The 26,851-nt window shown below is 39.9% G+C and overlaps 1 protein-coding gene across 1 annotated transcript in view; it reads left to right on the top strand.

Annotated features, from left to right (window-relative positions):
* The window catches only part of LOC117305828 (mucin-17-like), a gene marked incomplete at its 5' end in the record, with an annotated part of 63,178 nt that overhangs the window by 22,115 nt on the left and 14,212 nt on the right, over nt 1–26,851 (top strand). The window contains 14 exons of the mRNA XM_033790702.1: nt 11,650–11,793; nt 12,099–12,211; nt 12,520–12,739; nt 13,210–13,467; nt 13,880–14,122; nt 14,912–15,184; nt 15,696–15,797; nt 17,099–17,242; nt 17,711–17,823; nt 18,304–18,508; nt 19,484–19,597; nt 22,334–22,582; nt 23,219–23,464; nt 24,783–25,025. Of these exons, the coding sequence (XP_033646593.1) occupies nt 11,650–11,793; nt 12,099–12,211; nt 12,520–12,739; nt 13,210–13,467; nt 13,880–14,122; nt 14,912–15,184; nt 15,696–15,797; nt 17,099–17,242; nt 17,711–17,823; nt 18,304–18,508; nt 19,484–19,597; nt 22,334–22,582; nt 23,219–23,464; nt 24,783–25,025 (2,667 nt within the window). The remainder of the gene's footprint in view (nt 1–11,649; nt 11,794–12,098; nt 12,212–12,519; nt 12,740–13,209; nt 13,468–13,879; nt 14,123–14,911; nt 15,185–15,695; nt 15,798–17,098; nt 17,243–17,710; nt 17,824–18,303; nt 18,509–19,483; nt 19,598–22,333; nt 22,583–23,218; nt 23,465–24,782; nt 25,026–26,851) is intronic.

Genomic DNA, 26,851 nt, shown 5'->3' with positions numbered 1-26,851 from the left:
TCCTTGGTTCAAATCCCAGGTGGGGTCTACAAAGTTTTTGTTACAACTTCAAAGTTTGATGGGGGACGGAAATTTATCAGTAGGATTTTTCCATTATTTTTCAACTGATCAAGTTGGTCTAGTGGTAGAACTAATTGCCTCCGGAGTCGGAGGTCCTTGGTTCAAATCCCAGGTGGGGTCTACAAAGTTTTTGTTACAACTTCAAAGTTTGATGGGGGACGGAAATTTATCAGTAGGATTTTTCCATTATTTTTCAACTGATCAAGTTGGTCTAGTGGTAGAACTAATTGCCTCCGGAGTCGGAGGTCCTTGGTTCAAATCCCAGGTGGGGTCTACAAAGTTTTTGTTACAACTTCAAAGTTTGATGGGGGACGGAAATTTATCAGTAGGATTTTTCCATTATTTTTCAACTGATCAAGTTGGTCTAGTGGTAGAACTAATTGCCTCCGGAGTCGGAGGTCCTTGGTTCAAATCCCAGGTGGGGTCTACAAAGTTTTTGTTACAACTTCAAAGTTTGATGGGGACGGAAATTTATCAGTAGTATTTTTCCATTATTTTTCAACTGATCAAGTTGGTCTAGTGGTAGAACTAATTGCCTCCGGAGTTGGAGGTCCTTGGTTCAAATCCCAGGTGGGGTCTTCAAAGTTTTTGTTACAACTTCAAAGTTTGATGGGGGACGGAAATTTATCAGTAGGATTTTTCCATTATTTTTCAACTGATCAAGTTGGTCTAGTGGTAGAACTAATTGCCTCCGGAGTCGGAGGTCCTTGGTTCAAATCCCAGGTGGGGTCTACAAAGTTTTTGTTACAACTTCAAAGTTTGATGGGGGACGGAAATTTATCAGTAGGATTTTTCCATTATTTTTCAACTGATCAAGTTGGTCTAGTGGTAGAACTAATTGCCTCCGGAGTTGGAGGTCCTTGGTTCAAATCCCAGGTGGGGTCTTCAAAGTTTTTGTTACATCTTCAAAGTTTGATGGGGGACGGAAATTTATCAGTAGGATTTTTCCATTATTTTCAACTGATCAAGTTGGTCTAGTGGTAGAACTAATTGCCTCCGGAGTCGGAGGTCCTTGGTTCAAATCCCAGGTGGGATCTACAAAGATTTTGTTACATCTTCAAAGTTTGATGGGGGACGGAAATTTATCAGTAGGATTTTTCCATTATTTTTCAACTGATCAAGTTGGTCTAGTGGTAGAACTAATTGCCTCCGGAGTCGGAGGTCCTTGGTTCAAATCCCAGGTGGGGTCTACAAAGTTTTGTTACAACTTCAAAGTTTGATGGGGGACGGAAATTTATCAGTAGGATTTTTCCATTATTTTCAACTGATCAAGTTGGTCTAGTGGTAGAACTAATTGCCTCCGGAGTCGGAGGTCCTTGGTTCAAATCCCAGTGGGGTCTACAAAGTTTTTGTTACAACTTCAAAGTTTGATGGGGACGGAAATTTATCAGTAGGATTTTTCCATTATTTTTCAACTGATCAAGTTGGTCTAGTGGTAGAACTAATTGCCTCCGAGTCGGAGGTCCTTGGTTCAAATCCACAGGTGGGGTCTACAAAGTTTTTGTTACAACTTCAAAGTTTGATGGGGTACAGAAATTTATCAGTAGGATTTTTCCATTATTTTCAACTGATCAAGTTGGTCTAGTGGTAGAACTAATTGCCTCCGAGTCGGAGGTCCTTGGTTCAAATCCCAGGTGGGGTCTACAAAGTTTTTGTTACAACTTCAAAGTTTGATGGGGGACGGAAATTTATCAGTAGGATTTTTCCATTATTTTCAACTGATCAAGTTGGTCTAGTGGTAGAACTAATTGCCTCCGGAGTCGGAGGTCCTTGGTTCAAATCCCAGGTGGGGTCTACAAAGTTTTTGTTACAACTTCAAAGTTTGATGGGGGACGGAAATTTATCAGTAGGATTTTTCCATTATTTTTCAACTGATCAAGTTGGTCTAGTGGTAGAACTAATTGCCTCCGGAGTCGGAGGTCCTTGGTTCAAATCCCAGGTGGGGTCTACAAAGTTTTTGTTACAACTTCAAAGTTTGATGGGGGACGGAAATTTATCAGTAGGATTTTTCCATTATTTTTCAACTGATCAAGTTGGTCTAGTGGTAGAACTAATTGCCTCCGGAGTCGGAGGTCCTTGGTTCAAATCCCAGGTGGGGTCTACAAAGTTTTTGTTACAACTTCAAAGTTTGATGGGGGACGGAAATTTATCAGTAGGATTTTTCCATTATTTTCAACTGATCAAGTTGGTCTAGTGGTAGAACTAATTGCCTCCGGAGTTGGAGGTCCTTGGTTCAAATCCCAGGTGGGGTCTACAAAGTTTTGTTACATCTTCAAAGTTTGATGGGGGACGGAAATTTATCAGTAGGATTTTTCCATTATTTTCAACTGATCAAGTTGGTCTAGTGGTAGAACTAATTGCCTCCGGAGTCGGAGGTCCTTGGTTCAAATCCCAGGTGGGGTCTACAAAGATTTTGTTACAACTTCAAAGTTTGATGGGGGACGGAAATTTATCAGTAGGATTTTTCCATTATTTTTCAACTGATCAAGTTGGTCTAGTGGTAGAACTAATTGCCTCCGGAGTCGGAGGTCCTTGGTTCAAATCCCAGGTGGGGTCTACAAAGATTTTGTTACAACTTCAAAGTTTGATGGGGGACGGAAATTTATCAGTAGGATTTTTCCATTATTTTTCAACTGATCAAGTTGGTCTAGTGGTAGAACTAATTGCCTCCGGAGTTGGAGGTCCTTGGTTCAAATCCCAGGTGGGGTCTACAAAGTTTTTGTTACAACTTCAAAGTTTGATGGGGGACGGAAATTTATCAGTAGGATTTTTCCATTAAATTTCAACTGATCAAGTTGGTCTAGTGGTAGAACTAATTGCCTCCGGAGTCGGAGGTCCTTGGTTCAAATCCCAGGTGGGGTCTACAAAGTTTTGTTACAACTTCAAAGTTTGATGGGGGAGGAAATTTATCAGTAGGATTTTTCCATTATTTTTCAACTGATCAAGTTGGTCTAGTGGTAGAACTAATTGCCTCCGGAGTCGGAGGTCCTTGGTTCAAATCCCAGGTGGGGTCTACAAAGATTTTGTTACAACTTCAAAGTTTGATGGGGGACGGAAATTTATCAGTAGGATTTTTCCATTATTTTTCAACTGATCAAGTTGGTCTAGTGGTAGAACTAATTGCCTCCGGAGTCGGAGGTCCTTGGTTCAAATCCCAGGTGGGGTCTACAAAGTTTTTGTTACAACTTCAAAGTTTGATGGGGACGGAAATTTATCAGTAGGATTTTTCCATTATTTTTCAACTGATCAAGTTGGTCTAGTGGTAGAACTAATTGCCTCCGGAGTCGGAGGTCCTTGGTTCAAATCCCAGGTGGGGTCTACAAAGTTTTTGTTACAACTTCAAAGTTTGATGGGGACGGAAATTTATCAGTAGGATTTTTCCAACCTTTTTTAAACTGATCAAGTTGGTCTAGTGGTAGAACTAATTGCCTCCGGAGTCGGAGGTCCTTGGTTCAAATCCCAGGTGGGGTCTACAAAGTTTTTGTTACAACTTCAAAGTTTGATGGGGGACGGAAATTTATTAGTAGGATTTTTCCACTAAATTTCAACTGATCAAGTTGGTCTAGTGGTAGAACTAATTGCCTCCGGAGTCTGAGGTCCTTGGTTCAAATCCCAGGTGGGGTCTACAAAGTTTTTGTTACAACTTCAAAGTTTGATGGGGGACGGAAATTTATCAGTAGGATTTTTCCATTATTTTTCAACTGATCAAGTTGGTCTAGTGGTAGAACTAATTGCCTCCGGAGTTGGAGGTCCTTGGTTCAAATCCCAGGTGGGGTCTACAAAGTTTTGTTACAACTTCAAAGTTTGATGGGGGACGGAAATTTATCAGTAGGATTTTTCCATTATTTTTCAACTGATCAAGTTGGTCTAGTGGTAGAACTAATTGCCTCCGGAGTTGGAGGTCCTTGGTTCAAATCCCAGGTGGGGTCTACAAAGTTTTTGTTACAACTTCAAAGTTTGATGGGGGACGGAAATTTATCAGTAGGATTTTTCCATTAAATTTCAACTGATCAAGTTGGTCTAGTGGTAGAACTAATTGCCTCCGGAGTCGGAGGTCCTTGGTTCAAATCCCAGGTGGGGTCTACAAAGTTTTTGTTACAACTTCAAAGTTTGATGGGGGACGGAAATTTATCAGTAGGATTTTTCCATTATTTTTCAACTGATCAAGTTGGTCTAGTGGTAGAACTAATTGCCTCCGGAGTCGGAGGTCCTTGGTTCAAATCCCAGGTGGGGTCTACAAAGTTTTTGTTACAACTTCAAAGTTTGATGGGGACAGAAATTTATCAGTAGGATTTTTCCATTATTTTTAACTGATCAAGTTGGTCTAGTGGTAGAACTAATTGCCTCCGGAGTCGGAGGTCCTTGGTTCAAATCCCAGGTGGGGTCTACAAAGTTTTTGTTACAACTTCAAAGTTTGATGGGGGACGGAAATTTATCAGTAGGATTTTTCCATTATTTTTCAACTGATCAAGTTGGTCTAGTGGTAGAACTAATTGCCTCCGGAGTCGGAGGTCCTTGGTTCAAATCCCAGGTGGGGTCTACAATGTTTTTATTACAACTTCAAAGTTTGATGGGGACAGGAATTTATCAGTAGGATTTTTCCATTATTTTTCAACTGATCAAGTTGGTCTAGTGGTAGAACTAATTGCCTCCGGAGTTGGAGGTCCTTGGTTCAAATCCCAGGTGGGGTCTACAAAGTTTTTGTTACAACTTCAAAGTTTGATGGGTACGGAAATTTATCAGTAGGATTTTTCCAACCTTTTTTAAACTGATCAAGTTGGTCTAGTGGTAGAACTAATTGCCTCCGGAGTCGGAGGTCCTTGGTTCAAATCCCAGGTGGGGTCTACAAAGTTTTTGTTACAACTTCAAAGTTTGATGGGGGACGGAAATTTATTAGTAGGATTTTTCCACTAAATTTCGACTGATCAAGTTGGTCTAGTGGTAGAACTAATTGCCTCCGGAGTCTGAGGTCCTTGGTTCAAATCCCAGGTGGGGTCTACAAAGTTTTTGTTACAACTTCAAAGTTTGATGGGGGACGGAATTTATCAGTAGGATTTTTCCATTATTTTTCAACTGATCAAGTTGGTCTAGTGGTAGAACTAATTGCCTCCGGAGTCGGAGGTCCTTGGTTCAAATCCCAGGTGGGGTCTACAAAGGTTTTGTTACAACTTCAAAGTTTGATGGGGGACGGAAATTTATCAGTAGGATTTTTCCATTATTTTTCAACTGATCAAGTTGGTCTAGTGGTAGAACTAATTGCCTCCGGAGTCGGAGGTCCTTGGTTCAAATCCCAGGTGGGGTCTACAAAGTTTTTGTTACAACTTCAAAGTTTGATGGGGGACGGAAATTTATCAGTAGGATTTTTCCATTATTTTTTACTGATCAAGTTGGTCTAGTGGTAGAACTAATTGCCTCCGGAGTCGGAGGTCCTTGGTTCAAATCCCAGGTGGGGTCTACAAAGTTTTTGTTACAACTTCAAAGTTTGATGGGGGACGGAAATTTATCAGTAGGATTTTTCCATTAAATTTCAACTGATCAAGTTGGTCTAGTGGTAGAACTAATTGCCTCCGGAGTCGGAGGTCCTTGGTTCAAATCCCAGGTGGGGTCTACAAAGTTTTTGTTACAACTTCAAAGTTTGATGGGGGACGGAAATTTATCAGTAGGATTTTTCCATTATTTTTCAACTGATCAAGTTGGTCTAGTGGTAGAACTAATTGCCTCCGGAGTCGGAGGTCCTTGGTTCAAATCCCAGGTGGGGTCTACAAAGTTTTTGTTACAACTTCAAAGTTTGATGGGGACGGAAATTTATCAGTAGGATTTTTCCATTATTTTCAACTGATCAAGTTGGTCTAGTGGTAGAACTAATTGCCTCCGGAGTCGGAGGTCCTTGGTTCAAATCCCAGGTGGGGTCTACAAAGATTTTGTTACAACTTCAAAGTTTGATGGGGGACAGAAATTTATCAGTAGGATTTTTCCATTATTTTTCAACTGATCAAGTTGGTCTAGTGGTAGAACTAATTGCCTCCGGAGTCGGAGGTCCTTGGTTCAAATCCCAGGTGGGGTCTACAAAGTTTTTGTTACAACTTCAAAGTTTGATGGGGGACGGAGATTTATCAGTAGCATTTTTCCATTATTTTTCAACTGATCAAGTTGGTCTAGTGGTAGAACTAATTGCCTCCGGAGTCGGAGGTCCTTGGTTCAAATCCCAGGTGGGGTCTACAAAGTTTTTGTTACAACTTCAAAGTTTGATGGGGGACGGAAATTTATCAGTAGGATTTTTCCATTATTTTTCAACTGATCAAGTTGGTCTAGTGGTAGAACTAATTGCCTCCGGAGTCGGAGGTCCTTGGTTCAAATCCCAGGTGGGGTCTACAAAGTTTTTGTTACAACTTCAAAGTTTGATGGGGATGGAAATTTATCAGTAGGATTTTTCCATTATTTTTCAACTGATCAAGTTGGTCTAGTGGTAGAACTAATTGCCTCCGGAGTCGGAGGTCCTTGGTTCAAATCCCAGGTGGGGTCTACAAAGTTTTTGTTACAACTTCAAAGTTTGATGGGGGACGGAAATTTATCAGTAGGATTTTTCCATTAAATTTCAAACTGATCAAATTGGTCTAGTGGTGGAACTAATTGCCTCCGGAGTTGGAGGTCCTTGGTTCAAATCCCAGATGGGGTCTACAAAGTTTTTGTTACAACTTAGATTTCAAAGTTTGATGGGGGACGGAAATTTATCAGTAGGATTTTTCCATTTTGTTTTCAACTGATCAGTTGGTCTAGTGGTAGAACTAATTGCCTCCGGAGTTGGAGGTCCTTGGTTTAAATCCAAGGTGGGGTCTACAAAGTCTTTGTTACAACTTCAAAGTTTGATTGGGGACAGAAATTTATCAGTAGGATTTTTCCATTAAATTTCAACTGATCAAGTTGGTCTAGTGGTAGAACTAATTGCCTCCGGAGTTGGAGGTCCTTGGTTCAAATCCCAGGTGGGGGTCTACAAAGATTTTGTTACAACTTCAAAGTTTGATGGGGGACGGAAATTTATCAGTAGGATTTTTCGATTATTTTTCAACTGATCAAGTTGGTCTAGTGGTAGAACTAATTGCCTCCGGAGTCGGAGGTCCTTGGTTCAAATCCCAGGTGGGGTCTACAAAGATTTTGTTACAACTTCAAAGTTTGATGGGGGACGGAAATTTATCAGTAGGATTTTTCCATTATTTTTCAACTGATCAAGTTGGTCTAGTGGTAGAACTAATTGCCTCCGGAGTCGGAGGTCCTTGGTTCAAATCCCAGGTGGGGTCTACAAAGATTTTGTTACAACTTCAAAGTTTGATGGGGGACGGAAATTTATCAGTAGGATTTTTCCATTATTTTTCAACTGATCAAGTTGGTCTAGTGGTAGAACTAATTGCCTCCGGAGTCGGAGGTCCTTGGTTCAAATCCCAGGTGGGGTCTACAAAGATTTTGTTACAACTTCAAAGTTTGATGGGGGACGGAAATTTATCAGTAGGATTTTTCCATTATTTTTCAACTGATCAAGTTGGTCTAGTGGTAGAACTAATTGCCTCCGGAGTCGGAGGTCCTTGGTTCAAATCCCAGGTGGGGTCTACAAAGTTTTTGTTACAACTTCAAAGTTTGATGGGGGACGGAAATTTATCAGTAGGATTTTTCCATTATTTTTCAACTGATCAAGTTGGTCTAGTGGTAGAACTAATTGCCTCCGGAGTCGGAGGTCCTTGGTTCAAATCCCAGGTGGGGTCTACAATGTTTTTATTACAACTTCAAAGTTTGATGGGGACAGAAATTTATCAGTAGTATTTTTCCATTATTTTTCAACTGATCAAGTTGGTCTAGTGGTAGAACTAATTGCCTCCGGAGTCGGAGGTCCTTGGTTCAAATCCCAGGTGGGGTCTACAAAGTTTTTGTTACAACTTCAAAGTTTGATGGGGGACGGAAATTTATCAGTAGGATTTTTCCATTATGTTTCAACTGATCAAGTTGGTCTAGTGGTAGAACTAATTGCCTCCGGAGTTGGAGGTCCTTGGTTCAAATCCCAGGTGGGGTCTACAAAGTTTTTGTTACAACTTCAAAGTTTGATGGGGACGGAAATTTATCAGTAGGATTTTTCCATTATTTTTCAACTGATCAAGTTGGTCTAGTGGTAGAACTAATTGCCTCCGGAGTCGGAGGTCCTTGGTTCAAATCCCAGGTGGGGTCTACAAAGATTTTGTTACAACTTCAAAGTTTGATGGGGGACAGAAATTTATCAGTAGGATTTTTCCATTATTTTTCAACTGATCAAGTTGGTCTAGTGGTAGAACTAATTGCCTCCGGAGTCGGAGGTCCTTGGTTCAAATCCCAGGTGGGGTCTACAAAGTTTTTGTTACAACTTCAAAGTTTGATGGGGGACGGAAATTTATCAGTAGGATTTTTCCATTAAATTTCAACTGATCAAGTTGGTCTAGTGGTAGAACTAATTGCCTCCGGAGTCGGAGGACCTTGGTTCAAATCCCAGGTGGGGTCTACAAAGATTTTGTTACATCTTCAAAGTTTGATGGGGGACAGAAATTTATCAGTAGGATTTTTCCATTATTTTTCAACTGATCAAGTTGGTCTAGTGGTAGAACTAATTGCCTCCGGAGTTGGAGGTCCTTGGTTCAAATCCCAGGTGGGGTCTACAAAGTTTTTGTTACAACTTCAAAGTTTGATGGGGGACAGAAATTTATCAGTAGGATTTTTCCATTATTTTTCAACTGATCAAGTTGGTCTAGTGGTAGAACTAATTGCCTCCGGAGTCGGAGGTCCTTGGTTCAAATCCCAGGTGGGGTCTACAAAGTTTTTGTTACAACTTCAAAGTTTGATGGGGACGGAAATTTATCAGTAGGATTTTTCCACTTATTTTCAACTGATCAAGTTGGTCTAGTGGTAGAACTAATTGCCTCCGGAGTCGGAGGTCCTTGGTTCAAATCCCAGGTGGGGTCTACAAAGTTTTTGTTACAACTTCAAAGTTTGATGGGGGACAGAAATTTATCAGTAGGATTTTTCCATTATTTTTCAACTGATCAAGTTGGTCTAGTGGTAGAACTAATTGCCTCCGGAGTCGGAGGTCCTTGGTTCAAATCCCAGGTGGGGTCTACAAAGTTTTTGTTACAACTTCAAAGTTTGATGGGGGACGGAAATTTATCAGTAGGATTTTTCCATTATTTTTCAACTGATCAAGTTGGTCTAGTGGTAGAACTAATTGCCTCCGGAGTTGGAGGTCCTTGGTTCAAATCCCAGGTGGGGTCTACAAAGATTTTGTTACAACTTCAAAGTCTGATGGGGGACCGAAATTTATCAGTAGGATTTTTCCATTAAATTTCAACTGATCAAGTTGGTCTAGTGGTAGAACTAATTGCCTCCGGAGTCGGAGGTCCTTGGTTCAAATCCCAGGTGGGGTCTACAAAGATTTTGTTACAACTTCAAAGTTTGATGGGGGACAGGAAATTTATCAGTAGGATTTTTCCATTATTTTTCAACTGATCAAGTTGGTCTAGTGGTAGAACTAATTGCCTCCGGAGTTGGAGGTCCTTGGTTCAAATCCCAGGTGTGGTCTACAAAGTTTTTGTTACAACTTCAAAGTTTGATGGGGGACAGAAATTTATCAGTAGGATTTTTCCATTATTTTTCAACTGATCAAGTTGGTCTAGTGGTAGAACTAATTGCCTCCGGAGTCGGAGGTCCTTGGTTCAAATCCCAGGTGGGGTCTACAAAGTTTTTGTTACAACTTCAAAGTTTGATGGGTACGGAAATTTATCAGTAGGATTTTTCCAACCTTTTTTAAACTGATCAAGTTGGTCTAGTGGTAGAACTAATTGCCTCCGGAGTCTGAGGTCCTTGGTTCAAATCCCAGGTGGGGTCTACAAAGTTTTTGTTACAACTTCAAAGTTTGATGGGGGACAGAAATTTATCAGTAGGATCTTTCCATTATTTTTCAACTGATCAAGTTGGTCTAGTGGTAGAACTAATTGCCTCCGGAGTCTGAGGTCCTTGGTTCAAATCCCAGGTGGGGTCTACAAAGTTTTTGTTACAACTTCAAAGTTTGATGGGGGACGGAAATTTATCAGTAGGATTTTTCCATTATTTTTCAACTGATCAAGTTGGTCTAGTGGTAGAACTAATTGCCTCCGGAGTTGGAGGTCCTTGGTTCAAATCCCAGGTGGGGTCTACAAAGATTTTGTTACAACTTCAAAGTTGATGGGGGGACGGAAATTTATCAGTAGGATTTTTCCATTATTTTTCAACTGATCAAGTTGGTCTAGTGGTAGAACTAATTGCCTCCGGAGTTGGAGGTCCTTGGTTCAAATCCCAGGTGGGGTCTACAAAGATTTTGTTACAACTTCAAAGTTTGATGGGGGACCGAAATTTATCAGTAGGATTTTTCCATTATTTTTCAACTGATCAAGTTGGTCTAGTGGTAGAACTAATTGCCTCCGGAGTTGGAGGTCCTTGGTTCAAATCCCAGGTGGGGTCTACAAAGTTTTTGTTACAACTTCAAAGTTTGATGGGGGACGGAAATTTATCAGTAGGATTTTTCTATTAGCTTTCAACTGATCAAGTTGGTCTAGTGGTAGAACTAATTGCCCCTGGAGTCTGAGGTCCTTGGTTCAAATCCCAGGTGGGGGTCTACAAAGTTTTTGTTACAACTTCAAAGTTTGATGGGGGACGGAAATTTATCAGTAGGATTTTTCCATTATTTTTTCAACTGATCAAGTTGGTCTAGTGGTAGAACTAATTGCCTCCGGAGTCTGAGGTCCTTGGTTTAAATCCCAGGTGGGGTCTACAAAGTTTTTGTTACAACTTAGATTTCAAAGTTTGATGGGGGACGGAAATTTATCAGTAGGATTTTTCCATTTTGTTTTCAACTGATCAAGTTGGTCTAGTGGTAGAACTAATTGCCTCCGGAGTCGGAGGTCCTTGGTTCAAATCCCAGGTGGGGTCTACAAAGTTTTTGTTACAACTTCAAAGTTTGATGGGGGACGGAAATTTATCAGTAGGATTTTTCCATTAAATTTCAACTGATCAAGTTTGTCTAGTGGTAGAACTAATTGCCTCCGTAGTCTGAGGTCCTTGGTTCAAATCCCAGGTGGGGTCTACAAAGTTTTTGTTACAACTTCAAAGTTTGATGGGGGACGGGAATTTATCAGTAGGATTTTTCAATTATTTTTCAACTGATCAAGTTGGTCTAGTGGTAGAACTAATTGCCTCCGGAGTCGGAGGTCCTTGGTTCAAATCCCAGGTGGGGTCTACAAAGTTTTTGTTACAACTTCAAAGTTTGATGGGGGACGGGAATTTATCAGTAGGATTTTTCCATTATTTTTCAACTGATCAAGTTGGTCTAGTGGTAGAACTAATTGCTTCCAGAGTCAGAGGTCCTTGGTCCAAATCCCAGGTGGGGTCTACATATTTTTTGTTACAACTTAGATTTCAAAGTTTGATGTGTGACAGAAATTTATTAGGAGGATTTTTCCATTATTTTTCAACTGATCAAGTTGGTCTAGTGGTAGAATAAATGCATTCAGTTTAAACTGCATACTGTTTCTTATATCATTTCAGCACTTAATCCTTGCTCGGAAACCCCAAGCTTATGCACAACTGAGATTGGGAAGTATTGCGTCCCAGATGATAGCGTGGCTGGTTACGCTTGCCAGTGTAGAGACTATGATGGCTTTATTGCAAACAGTGATGGTTCATGCACAGGTGAGTAGGATTTAGAATATAGGTATTTTTTTCACCTGGACCTAATTTTAAAACAAAAACTGTGAGTAGATTATGAATTGGTTTTTGGGCTCAGTTTCTTAAATGCCGCTTACCATAAGCAAAGCGAAAATCACTAACTGACAACAAGGCAGGGTCTAATATTAAAAGAAACATGAGCAGAGATTAATAACAATATTGGAAACTTTTATGAGGCTTGTTCTGGCACAAGCAGCGCTCATGGCGCTGCTCTTCAAAAAACAACCAACAAGCAATGAAATATTTTATTTATTTATATTTTGTTTTAGAAACGCCGACCTTAAAGATTGGTGGGGTAACAATAAACTTGCCATTCACCTCTGGACTGACAAACCAACAGAGCAGTGCATTTAAAGAGATGGCTTCCAAGTTTATTACAGAGGTAAAATATTCTTCTTATTTTGTCAATGTCTTGTTAATAGACTACATTGTATTATGTTCTGTAACAGTTTTCAAACATTCTGATTTTGCTTCGGAAACACGACCATACAAAAAAATACTATCCATTAATATCTGTACTGTCTATCAGAAAACATATTGACATTTGTAAATTGAGTTTTATTGATGACAAATTATTAATGGCGAGTAAAAAAATTGTTGTTTGGCTGAAAATAATATTGCATGGGTAACGAAAAGAAAAGGAGTTTAAACACCAAAGTAACCCTAAGAAACATGATTTTCTTCTCTCAGATGACACGTCTATTCGGTAGCAAAGAAGCAACAAGATCCTTTTTGTCCTTGAGCGTTCTAAGCTTCTCAGAGGGTAGTGTAGTTGCTGAAATGTCAGCATCATTCCCCAGTGGTTCAACTCTACCAAGAATAACAGATATCATGGATGCATTGGCCGAGGGGACAATTTCAGATGGTTCCACCGACTACCCCATTGACTCGTCAGCTCTTGTAGTTGAAGGTAAAAACCAATTGTTTGCAATAATTTGCTGATTGTTATAAGAGGGTAACCTCCCGTTTTCAAAAAGATAAAGTCCCTGTTTAACTGGATAACTTGCAAGTCTCCAGCCTCGGGGTAAAATTAAGTAAAATGCCACTGTGTTTGATACTCCTCAAGTGCAATTCTTGTCAAAAATATAATTGTTTGATGGTGTCATGTTTCAAATATTAGAGACTTAAATTAGTTTTTTCAGTACACGTCCAGCCACAACTTTTAAGGCGTCTTCCATACAGTTTGCAAACAATCAAACTTTATTTTAAAGTTGTCATATTTCTCCCTACCTCATAATTGTCAGTATGTTTGTGCCCCTTTGTGATTTGCCTCATGATTATTCTGTCATCTTCCTTGGGCAAACTTCTTTCCAATTGTGCAGAAGGTTTGTTTTCTTGTTTGTGAAATTGAAAGCTATTTTCTGTGTACATTGGTCACAGGCACTGGTGGCGCTGACACCACCATACCCGTCATCAGTGGCTGTCCCTCTGGGGCCTCAGGTGTACTGTCAACACAAGGAGCTATTGTATCATGGGTTGAGCCCACTGCAACGGATAACGATGGACAAGTAGTAGATGTCTCCAGATCTCATGCTCCATCTACTACCTTCAGCGCTGGAAGCACAACTGTTACCTACGTGTTCACTGACACGGCTGGAAACGAGGCCATCTGCTCCTTTGATGTTGATGTGACACCAGGTAATATGTAACCCTTTTAAGGGAGACTTCTCTTGAGTTGGTACTCCCGATCATACATGTACATCAGGGTAGCCATTTGTCAGTCACCTTATTGTTGCTCAATGCATATCATTTTGAAGATTTCACTCCATATTTTACCCATATGTGACCTTTTTCATAAGTATAACTATGCTTTTGTTGTCGGACAACAGCACTCAGAATTCAGATTTTGCGAAGAAAAAAAACCCCCATCTTGATGAACAACTAAAAATTATCTTCAAATCTGTAAACCATTCTTTCTTCATCAGTAATGCGCACAATCTTATAAGTTAAACATTTTCTGGGCGGAACTAGAGCTAGCTTCTTGTGTTCATTTTGCATTTCTGGTTGTTTTTCTTTATTTGCAAATCTGGCAATGTACTTGTACATGTAGACTTCGTAAACCCTGTGTTTACCTCCTGCCCGAGTGACATCACAACCTCTGCGCAGAGCGGCGGTACAGCAACTGTAGACTGGACGGTACCGACGGCCACAGACAACTCTGGGGTCACTCCTCAGCTCACCTCGAACCACGACCCGAATTCAGTCTTCAACCTTGGCACCACCTCAGTTCAATACACTGCAAGTGATGGTTCAGACAACTCGGCATCTTGTTTCTTTGATGTCAATGTTATCGGTAAGAATGCTTTTGAAGGTAGTGGAAACTATTGGTAATTCCTACTCAAACAAGTTATCAGCATAAAACCTTAGTTGGTAACGAGTAATGGAGAGCTGTTGTTAGTATAAAACATTGTGAGAAACGGCTCTCTCTGAAGAAACGTAGTTTTTGAGTATGCATTTACATGTATTTTCACTGAATTTGATTTTGAGACCTCAGAATAAGATTTTGAGGTCTCAAAATCGAGCATCTGAAAGCATACTTTTGTTTTTCATTATTATCTTGCAACTTCAACAACCAATTGAGCTCAAATTTTCACAGGTTTGTTATTTAATGCATATGTTGAGATACACAAAGTTAGAAGACTGTTCTTTGACAATTACCAATACTGTCCATTGTCTTTAAACTCTCTCCACTCAACTGTTAAATGAGTACTGTGTCCAAAATGTTTTGTCTATAATAACTAGTTCTTGTATAGGGCATTTCATAACTTCTAAAAGCACTTTACATTAGTGCCCTGGTCTTTGGGCCAATAACGTTTCCTTTAATTTTGAACTAATTTCATAATATTAAGCAGACAATATTGCTGAACAATTTTCTGCTTAGAAGAAATGAGCAGGATACCAATCACAAATTGTACATGTGACATGGCAGTTTGGTTGGTTACATTATTGTGGTACATGTAAGTACAGTTTTGTTGAACTTAGCTGCTTTTCATGCTTTAACAGCTCTATGAATTTGAGCCCTGATCATATTTGAATGCACTCCAAAACCAGGAATGTGTCATACAAAAATATTCCTCCTCAGATATTGATGGACCAACGGTCACCTGTCCGAGCGATGAGTCTTTTACGAATGTAGCGTCAGGAATGAGTAGTGCTCAGATCCTTTGGTCAGCATCGCCCTCGGCCAGTGATATTGTGGATGGTACCATTGGAGCTAATGCCATTACATGTGAAGATGGTAATTCCATGACGGTAACGTCTGGAGACAGCTATAAGATAGGTATAACGACAGTGACATGCACAGCATCTGATTCAGCCATGAATCAAGGATCATGTCAATTTGACATAACTGTTGGTAAGTAAAGTATGTAACATAATGTAGATTGCATCGGGAATGAAAGATATTATTACGTCTACACTATGTGCTGAGTCCTACAGGGGACTATTCACATTAAACCCACAGAAAACATCATTGCATATAAGTACAACTATCAGGTAAAAAATCAAACACTTTCGATCTTGGCTGTGCTCTGTGGTCATAATTGGTTGTTGTGGCTGGCAGCCGAATGCGCCCTTGCATGCCTGCTTCTCGAACACGTTGTAGCCGCGTCCTTCGCAATTCAGCTCTAGCTGCAAGTAAGGACGATTAGCCCCCCAAATTGTTATTAATGTCTTCAAGCGGCACCATTTAACATTTAAAGGGAAAAACAGGAAAGGGCCCAAAATTGATCCCTGTGGAATGTCAAATTTCAGTTGGACCTCATCTTACATCATTGATCCAAAAAGGTCTTTTCTTGATGCTGTTTATTTAAAATAAAATATGAGGCAGCAACTCATGATGATGATTTTAATGGTCTGGTTTTCAGAGTGTTCAATTTCCGCCTCGGATTGTTCAAATGGAGGAGCATTTGATAACGATTTCTGTGAATGTCTCTGTCTAGCGGATTACTCCGGAGAAACCTGCGATGGTAAGAATAATAACTAGGGCCCAATTTTATAGAGCTGCTAAGCATAAAAATTTGCTTAACATTCAATTTCTTCCTTGATAAAAAACAGGATTACCAATCAAGTTTCCACGCGAACTTCAGGATAAGCGAACATTAGCTGAATACCAGTAACAAGCAAAATGCAGCAAATGAAAAGTTGGTTGGTGATCCTGTTTTTATCAAGGAAGAAATGTCATGATAAGCAGATTTGTCTGCTTAGCAGCTCTATGAAATTGGGCCCTAATCCCTGGCTGAGACTGATTTCATGTGCGTTTGTAATAAAAAAAATGATCTTGACGCAAACTTGGAACATGGCTTTAAAAGCGTGTTACTGGAACAGAAATGGAGGATTCAAGTTTGCTTCAACATGTTGGAGATTAAATTAATTATTAGTATACTTTTTAGAGATATCGGGATATTAATTTTTGGCTTTACCCATATAAACCGATGTGTGTTAGCACTGTATGCTTCTTACTTTCCTGAGCTCTGTAAAGAAAAAATTACAGACATATTGCTTAATAATAATAATAATAATAATATCAAAGTCTTATATAGCGCACGTATCTACCAAACAAGGTACTCAAGGCGCCGAGTATAATACAAACTTTCAGAAAGATAGGTATTTGCAGTGATGAATTTTGAGACCCAATTATTTAGCACCTTAAAATGGTTTACAAGCTGCTACGGCGCATACAGCAGCCACAGCAAGGAACACCGAGGCGAACCCCTTCTCTTTTCGAAAAGTGCACTGGGTTCTTTAACATGCGTTACACAACACATGGGACCAACGGCTTTACGTCCCATCCGAAGGACGAAGCAATGGTTAAGTATCTTGCTTCAGGACACAAGTGTCACGGCTGGGATTCGAACCCACACTCTGCTGATCGGAAGCTCAGGTGGGATTCCCACCCAAGACCCTTGCAATTCTAGAGTTGTATACTAAAAACAAAGTAGCACTACGTCTGCATACTAATTAGCCCCTCAAAGTAACCTCAAAGATGAAGGCCATCAAAACTGTACTAATGTAAAATGAACTCGAAGCTACAGGACAATCTCGGTGGTGTAGTTGGTAAGACACTGCTCTAGAATTGCAAGGGTCAGGGGTTCGAATCCCACCCGTATAAATATGCCTGTGATATTTGTTCACAGGACTCGGGAAAGTACTGAGTATACAGTGCTAACACATATCGGTGTATGGGTTAAACAATTTTTTTTTTTTTTAAGAAACTGTTAAACTCAAAATATTTCAACTGTATATGTTTTTCTCTCCTTTTTCTCCCCAGATTTTAACCCTTGCTTGTTAGACACCAGCTTATGCACGATGGAGATTGGGAAGTATTGCGTTCCAGAAGATAGCGTAGTTGGTTACGCTTGCCAGTGTAGAGACTATGATGGCTTTATTGCCAACAGTGATGGTTCATGCTCAGGTGAGTAGAGTGAAAGTTCTTGAAGAACTTACCCAATGGTTTACAAATGAAACAATCTATCCAAGTTAGTGGCTACAGTTCTGTTGGTAAGTTTATGGCAAGGATTTCCTTCACTTCAGCGCATGATGATGTGGCGATCAAGCTATATACATGTATGAACAAAAAGATAATTATGTACATTTTGTATGAATCTTGCTTTAGCAGAAGCTGATGCTCATCTCCACATAATATTTGCTGCCTTCTTTTACCAGAAATAGCAGAAGCATTTTCTTGTATTTTCATTTTTTGGGGGGATTGTAGTATTTTCTTGCTGTTTACTATTTTTTCGCTTTTAATCATTGTCTGATTAGTTTGTTATTCACTTGTGTATATTTTACGGATGGGGCGCACTATACATCAATAAATTATTATTTCTATTATTATCTTTTAGCATTCATCATGATATTTGTTTAAATCTTGTTTATACAGAAACACCGACCTTAAAGATTGGTGGGCTTAAAATAGATGAGCAGTTTACTCCTGCCCTGGAGAACCGTCGCAGCCGTGCTTTCCAAGATTTGTCTTCAACCTTTATTAATGGGGTAAATTATAATTCGTAACAGTGTCTTGGTAAAATTAAATTTACATTATGTGTGTGACTACATGTTCTTCTTGGCCATAAATATCTGATATTACGCAATACATTTAAGTGTTTTTTTTCGTATATTTTTTATTGAGCTCTGGAAGTGCCCACCATGTTATTGAGATCCTAATGAAGATGTCACAAACGTGAGATGGCAACATCCTGAAAAACGTTATTAATGTTACTTTTCTTTGTACGTTTTATGATTATTTATTGTGATATTTGGAGAAAAAAAACAATCAATTTATCCCGACCTGCTAAGATAACGTATTTCAGGATGTAGGCATCTTAAAAGTAGGATGTCGTCTTTGCTGGGTCGTGGACATGCATGGCCAAGACCCTCTTGGTTTTAAGCTGCCTGGTTAAAACCTCACCTTAAGTTTCTTCCAGGAATGAATTGTCCCTTTAAAGTAAGGAGATTTGTCTCTATTTGTATCAGATGAAAAGTATATTCAGTGGGTCACCAGCTACAGCTTCCGTGTCGTCCTTGAGCGTCCTAAGCTTCTCGGAGGGTAGTGTAATCGCTGCAATGTCAGCATCATTCCCCATTAATTCATCCGTGCCCAATGTTACAAACATCATGGATGCAGTGGCCAGTGGATCCTCAAACTTCAGTGTTGACGCGTCATCTCTGATTGTTGAAGGTACACGTATGAACCAATTTATTTGCTTAACTTTATTTGGGTTTCCTCCAGAAAGAAGGACTCATTTGCAGACTCCATGTTCTCATAGTTTATTCTTAAATCATCCATTTGAATTGTTACCGCCTTGTTCAAATCATCAGCCAAGGGATTCACTGTTAATAATAATTATACCATGCATTTATATACTGCTTAATACAGTGTTTCTAAGCGCTGAAACATACAATAAAAACCTGTTATATGGTGTCACTAAGTGTAGGATGGCTCCCTCTACCAACATTGGATGATATTCCTATCCGGGGTGTCGTGGCCGAGGAGTCTGTTCAGCAGAGTGTGGGTTTGAATCCTGGTCGTAACACTTGGGTCCTTAAGCAAGACGCTTTAAACCTTCTCTCCACCCAGGGGTAATGGGTACCTGTGAGGGCAGAGGTGGTTATTTTCATTGATTAGCTTTAGTGCGCTCATAGAGTTATATATAAAAACTAGAGGGCGCACTGGTGATTGCTGCTTGCACAAATCCGACGGGACCGCAAGATGACAAGCGCGCCATTCTGCACGCGCGTTGAATATGAAATACACGTTTGAGTTTTTGTTATTGACCGCGATCACGCGATGCTGTTTTCTTCAATTTACAAAATGGCCGCACAAACACACGCTGTGAGATGGCTGTTTTGTCAACTTAGAAAATGGCCGCCTGCGTGCAAGCTGGGGTGCGAGTATAGGCCAGTGCGCCCTCTAGTTCTTATATATAACTCTATGCGCTACATATTTGTACAGGCTGTATACTCCCCTAGGGAGCTGAGATGGTTGAGGATAGGATTTAAGGCCCAGTGACCGGTATATAGGAATGTTGAAGCACCATGAGCATCACTGCGTGAGGGACCTGATCGCTAAGAAGCCACTATTATTATTATGATTATGGTGCTATGCCTGAAGAAAATTAAGCACCATATACGTTAACTTTTTTTCACTACTTAGATATTGATAGCTGTAAGGTCTCTCCATGCTTGAATGGAGGCACATGTAATAATACTATTGCCAACTTCACCTGTACTTGTGCACCTGGATTCGGCGGAGAAACATGTGAAATTGGTGAGCATATGATCGATCATTTTGAAAAATTGCAAAAAGTGGTTGTACTGCAAGTCATCTAGCTAGGGTCCTTTTCCTTTTTACTAAGGAGACAAACTGGGGGTCCATTAAAAATTACTACAACTTATTTGTTAGTTTGGTTGGTTTCCTTATAGCAAAATTTACCAGGGTTCCCGGAGGGAGAAAAATTTGCAGGAGATGTTGGCCGGCTTTTGCGTTTTGCACTATAGAATTTCAGCAAACATAAATGAGCTGTCACGTGACTAGAGTCAGATTGACAACCAAATTTTAACAAAACTTTCAATGCAACATGTCGGGCATGTGAAGTCAGTGACCATGTGACACTTTTTTTCAAACACAACAAACTCCCTTATACCAATTATACGATTTTGATGTAAACATCAGTTTGTAAAAAATGTGAAAGGATTGTGATTTATCAGGATTTGTATGCCCCCATACACAGTGTGGTCTGAGTGTGTTTTCTGTATGAACCAGTAATGTTCAAATCACACACCATTCACACAGTTTTCAAAGTCTGGGAGTGGTCACAATGTGAAATGGTCACTGTGTGGACTCAGTGTGTTTTCTGTGTGAACAAGTAATTTTCAAATTACACACCATTCAAAAAGTTTTAATAGTCAAGGAGATGTCACAGTGTTAAGTGGTCCCCGTGTGAACACAGTGTGATCTCTGTATGTTTTCTGTGTGGACCAACTATGTTCGAATCACATAACCATATTCACACAGTTTTTATAGGCTAGGAATGGTCACAATGTGAAACAGTCACCGTGTTCAGTGTGAACATGGTGAACTCAGTGTGTTTTCAGTGTGGACCAACCATATTCAAATCAAACACCTGTTCACACAGTTTTCATAGTCTGGGAGAGGTCACAGTGTGAAATGGTCACCGTGTGAACACAGTGTGTTTTCTGTGTGAACCAACTATGTTCAATTCACACACCATTCACACATTTTTCATAGTCTGGGACTGGTCACAATGTGAAATGGTCACAGTGTTAACACAATGTGATCTTAGTGTATTTTCTGTGTGAACCAACCTTCTTCAAATCACACCACATTCACACAGTTTTCATAGTCTCGGATAGGTCAAAGTGTGAAATGGTCCCTGTCATTATGTGAACACAGTGTGATCTCAGTGTGTTTTCTGTGTGAACCAACCATGTTCAAATCTCACACCAATCACACAGTTTTCATAGTCTGGGAGAGGTCACAATGTGAAATGGTGTTTGATCAGACAGAAGGAGGGTTAAAAGAGAAATATGGTTTATTTGAGGCTATGTTATGGCATGTGTGTTGTCACACTTAAACAGGGTTCGAAATTAGCGGTCGCCCGGTCGCCAAATGCGAGTGAAAATAGCGGCGGGCGAGTGAAAACCCTTTCTCACTCGCCCGCCAGGCGAGTCAAATAATTATTCCTTTAAAAATGAGGATTCAGTGGCAAAATCCCACATAAAAACTTTTACTAAAGCTTTTAAAATAGTAAGTTCGACAATTCTAGATACTTGCTAGATTTAATTTGGCCGTGATCCGGACCTGAATTGCTGTTGTTCGTTTCAGAAAACACGTACAATCATAATCAATTGAAAACACGATGCACAAACCAAATGGTGCCGAGTATCCTCACAGTACACTGTCGCCAACGTCCATGAAGTATGCACAGCACAATCACAACACACAGGCGTCCAAATACGCACGCTGTGATTGGCCGTTGATGGTTGTTGATAATTCCATGTCCATGATCTTCTTGACTAGACTGCAATGCAGTACACGTTCACGAACGGAGTAAAGAATTGCCGCACGTTGTGCAACATGCCTGCAGACTGTGCACAATGTACAGCCTTGGAGGAATTCTTATAACATTGACAACTTTTTCCAACAGAGGGCGTTGCAGGGCAAAGTTCATTGAATTATTTCTCGATGTGCGTTGTTGACTGATCGCTGATTCATGAAGATTTTGTTGCAAACGGAGTTCAAAACATGTTCAAATAAACCGACCCCCTAACCACGAAGTCATCAAAGTTGTTGTTGATGGATAATTTAAAGGCAGTGGACACTATTGGTAATTGTCAAAGACTAGCCTTCACAGTTGCTGTATCTCAACATATGCATAAAATAACAAACCTGTGAAAATTTGAGCTCAATCGGTCATCGAACTTGCGAAATAGTAATGAAAGCAAAAAACATCCTTGTCACACGAAGTTGTGTGTGTTTTAGATGGTTGATTTCGAGACCTCAAGTTCTAAATCTGAGGTCTCGAAATCAAATTCGTGGAAAATTACTTCTTTCTCAAAAACTATGGCACTTCAGAGGGAGCCATTTTTATACCATCAATTTCTCCCCATTACTCGTCACCAAGAAAGGTTTTCTGCTAACAGTTATTTTGAGTAATTACCAATAGTGTCTACTGCCTTTAAGGTAAAAATTGGATATAAAATCCTCCAAAAACGCAATTTTAAGGGCTTCACTTTCGTTTGGTTTTTTTTCTTTGTTTTTTCGGTTTGAAAATTTTGTGTATAAATACATGCGGGCTAGTGAAAAAACCTGCGGGCGATCGAGAATTTTTACTGGCTCACCCGGCGGGCGATTGAAAAAAAAAGTTAAGGGAAACCCCTGTTAAAGTGCCCATTCTGTTTTGTAGCTTTTTACTTTTAGTCAACAAGTTTGTTCAGCCTGATAATAACAGCATCATCTTTCTCCTCCTTTCTCCCTGAATAGTTGATCGACCACCAACGTTCAATTCCTGTCCATCCAACATGTTTGTAAACACCACACTGAATGAGGACTTTGCAGTGGTGACATGGCCCGTTCCAATGGCTGTGGATGACAATGGCTCACCCATCGTCGTTGAACAGAATGGATATAACACAGGAAGACGCTTTAATATTGGGCAGTGGATGGTCATGTATGTGGTCACTGATTCCATTGGGCAGACTGCCTCATGTGATTTTAGTGTCACTGTTACAGGTAAAGTTTAAAGGATATGTGCCACACTTCCTTGTCCATTTCCATGTGAATGTTTGTAGATAATGTGATGCCAGCATTCAGCAGTCTATAGTTAAAATACCAATGGTAGCATGGTACTTAAAAATATTCATTGGCTAAGCTGTCATGTGATAGGCCCAACACATCTCAGAAGTCGTTGCAGCAGTTTACCATAGTCTGTGACTCAATAACTGTTATCCAAACATGAAGTTATCTTTCTTGAGCAAAGTCTATGCTCCATTTATTTTAAGTCGCTATATCGGTTGTCACACTTGGTACTAATCTAAGGCCCCACACATCTCAGAAACTGTTACGGCAGATTAACAGAGTCAAAAACAAACAATCTCAAAACTACTTGACCGCCGGGCAAAATTTGTTTTCAATGGGTACCTGCGAGGGTACAGGTTGATATCGTGTATGAAAAAGCCTTTGGAGGGCTACGGTTGCCCATAGCATGTTGCATATTCCTCAGGGAGCTGAGAAAGATTAAAGGGATGTTATTGGCCCAATGACCTGGGCACTAATGTAAAGCGCATTGAGACGGTTATTGTGAAATGCGCTATATAAGAGTTTGTTATTGATATTATTATTTTTTTTCTATTTTTTGTTTTCCTTCAGATAACGAGAAGCCAGTGTTCATGAATTGCCCGACTGACATCACTCGGGTGACGACAGCAGGCTCTATGGTTGCTGTGAGCTGGAATCCACCCTCCTCATCGGATAACTCTGGGGAGTACAGCATGACGGTGAATGACAATCACGTATCTGGAGATACATTCGCTATTGGGGTGTACAACGTCATCTACACAGCTATGGATCCAAGCGGAAACGCAGAGACTTGTGTGTTTGTCATTACCATTGAGGGTAAGTTGCTGCAAAATTGGTCTACAATACAACATTTGCATGATTTTCTTAAAGGGTGGCTGCAATGTTTTTTTTATTCATTTAAACGATTAAACATGACTTTTTAAACCTGTAATTTTTTTTATTATTTTTTATTAAATGCGCAAGTATTTTAAAATTGGTTTTCAAGAGATTAAACGTTTGCATAAACGTGACGTCATGTCGGGAACCCGAGCGGTCGGGCCCCTGGCTGTGTGCATATAGAGACGTGTGCACTGTGTGGCCTGGTACCTAGGCGCGTGTAGTTAGGGACCAGACTCTTTTTGCCGACGATATGTTTGAATTCCCGACGTGACGTCGACGGTAGGGGCGGTAACAATCCACTATTTGCTCATTACGCAAGTCAGATATGTCGGGAATAAACAAAACACATTTTATTGAGGTTCAATACATATATCAGAAATAAATGACAGCAAAATTAGCTGTTTCATTTTAATTCACTGCAGCATCCCTTTAAATGTGTGGAAAACTACTGTACGTCTTGGAATAGGAATAATAAACAATTTTTTTTTCTGGGATTCATTCATTTTACATTGATATTTTTGGGAGTAAAATAATTCATATGAGACTTGAACCAATGTGCTTTATGTGTTAGTTTTTTCAAGAATACTGGTATGTAATTTGTTTTCTAATGGGTTACTGTCGTAATGCAACTGCTTCTCTTTAGTTGAATAGAAATGTCCAGTAGTTTTCTTTCAGCCTTAAACAATAACATTGTTTTAGACGCCTGTCTAAATATTTCTCTGAAGGATTGCTATGAACTTGTAATTTCAGATCGTAACTAATTGAAACCTATATAGGATTTGAGGCATTGCATGGTGAGGTATCAATGTATATTTGGTTTGCGGTAATACCATGTGTGTATCTACTTGCCGGGTAGAGTTGTTCTTAGGGAACTGTCTTGCTCTCAGTCTCCTGACGATGACTAGAGCAAGCTTGTCGAAACGTTGAGACCAATTTAGAACTGACTCCGCGGCAGTACAGTTAATTACGATCCTATAAGCTAAGTAGTAGTCCAGTCTATTTTCTATACCATCCGCCCTGGTAATAGTTAAAAAGCAGGACAGTTCTTTTCAGAACTGAGAAGTCTCCCGAACCTCTGATTATCTACTCCGTGGCAGTAGAATAAAGCAAGACAGTTCCCTAAGAACAACTCTACCTGGCAAGTAGATACACACATGGTGTTACTGCAAACCAATATACATTAATTGAAACCTCTGACAATTACCCAAACTAAAGTTTGTCAGGAGGTATCGTTTCTTTGTGTGTTTCATTGCAGAGGATATGCCTCCTGTGTTTTCCTCCTGTCCTCGAAGCACCACAGTTAGAACGAAGATTGGAGAGGCATTTGCCAATGTTGGCTTCTCCTACCCAGGACCAACAGACGACCGAAGCAACCCAGTCCTGATGGGCTCTCATGCACCAGGCTCGCAGTTCCCTCTCGGTGACACTGAAGTTGTATACACAGCTTATGATTCCGCCGGGCAATCGACAGAGTGTGTGTTTGTCATTACTGTGGAAGGTAAAGAGCTTGGACTATGAGAGGATGAGAGTGAAACCTCAAATACATCGCTATTGCGATATCGCTAATTTTGCGTTTCACTAAAGTCATCGCAATTGCGATGACGTAAACAGGGAAATCAAGTTTTTGTACAAGGCTAAAAGTAGTGACCCGCCACAATATGAATTCATTGTTATGATAAAGTGCAGTTTAAAAGTAAATTGTTTTCATGCTGGTGCATACAAATCAACAGCAAGTTGTGGAGATGTTTAAGTTCAGGCATTCATTTAAAAGGGGGGTTTACATTAAATAAATTTAATAAACAGTTGGTGTAAGTCTGTTGTAACCTTGAGAGTGATAACAATTTGACAACTTGTAAAATTTATTATGAGAATGGCGGTTTTTGTTTCTGACATCTGTGAATGTCTGTCTGATATGTTCTTTACTAAGCTTCCCTTCTGCACATTGTATGAACGGGAGACAACATTATGTGACCCGCTCTAACGGATTGAGGAATGTCTAGTAAAGTCTCATTTCGTGTAATTTGACACCGAACATAATCATAACAAACAATTATTGAAAATTATTGAATTTAAAAAAAAAAAAAAATTTCTACACTTTTAGGTTGCCTAAATCTTGATTAAACTTACTATGGTCTTACCTTTTCGTCAAAAGCCATGTTCTTGACGTAATTATCCAAAAATGTTCCAAATCCCACGGGACAGACAGCGAACATTCATTGAAAACACCAAATTTGGCGAGCGTCGCAAAACTTTTCACACAACTTGCATAGCGCCACCAAGAGTACCATTGGAAAGCCAAAGATTAGAGGTGTCTAAATATGTCTGAAATAGACAATTAATATTGTCACCGAAAGTTGGTAATATACATGTACATGATATTAAAGGCAGTGGACACTATTGGTAATTACTCAAAATAATTATTAGCATAAAACCTTTCTTGGTGACGAGTAATGGGGAGAGGTTGATGGTATAAAACATTGTGAGAAACCGCTCCCTCTGAGAAGTGCCATAGTTTTCGAGAAAGAAGTAATTTTCCACGAACTTGATTTCGAGACCTCAGATTTAGAACTTGAGGTCTCGAAATCAATCATCGAAACGCACACTTCTTCGTGTGACAAGGGTGTTTTCTTCTTTCATTATTATCTCGGAACTTTGATGACCGATTGAGCTCAAATTTTCACAGGTTAGTTATGTTTGGCATATGTTGAGATACATGTACACCAACTGTGAAGGCTAGTCTTTGACAATTACCAATAGTGTCCACTGCCTTTAAATTGGAAAGGACAATTATTGGCTGCATAGTCAATTCGCCTTGGTCCACCTTACACACTTTAGTAACAAAAATGATGGTTAAAATAATCGAACCCGAGATAGTATCTCCTTTTTACCGATGTTAAGCTCTCTAGAGAAGAGTAATGTACACGTAGGGCCATTTTACTCTAATTCATGCACAAACTATACGTCAAGACGTACACCGCCAATAACTAAGCACAAAATGTCGCAATGTTTCCTAAGTTTGCGATGAACTTTAACTTAGCGACCACTAACGAGTCATTGCAAGATTGTCCTCGCTAAATCAATCTTTCCAATGAGTTAAGCTCTCTAGAGAAGAGTAATGTACATGTAGCGCCATTTTACTCTAATTCATGCACAAACTATACGTCAAGACGTACACCGCCAATAACTAAGCACAAAATGGCGCAATGTTTCCTAAGTTTGCGATGAACTTTAACTTAGCGACCACTAACGAGTCATTGCAAGATTGTCATCGCTAAATCAATCTTTCCGATGAGTATACTCATCGCAAAGTTTTAGTAAAATTGT

This window comes from Asterias rubens, unplaced genomic scaffold (genome assembly GCF_902459465.1).
Source record: "Asterias rubens unplaced genomic scaffold, eAstRub1.3, whole genome shotgun sequence".
Taxonomy (NCBI): domain Eukaryota; kingdom Metazoa; phylum Echinodermata; class Asteroidea; order Forcipulatida; family Asteriidae; genus Asterias; species Asterias rubens.
Note: the sequence above shows the minus strand (reverse complement) of the source record. Positions and strands in the feature narration are given on the sequence as shown.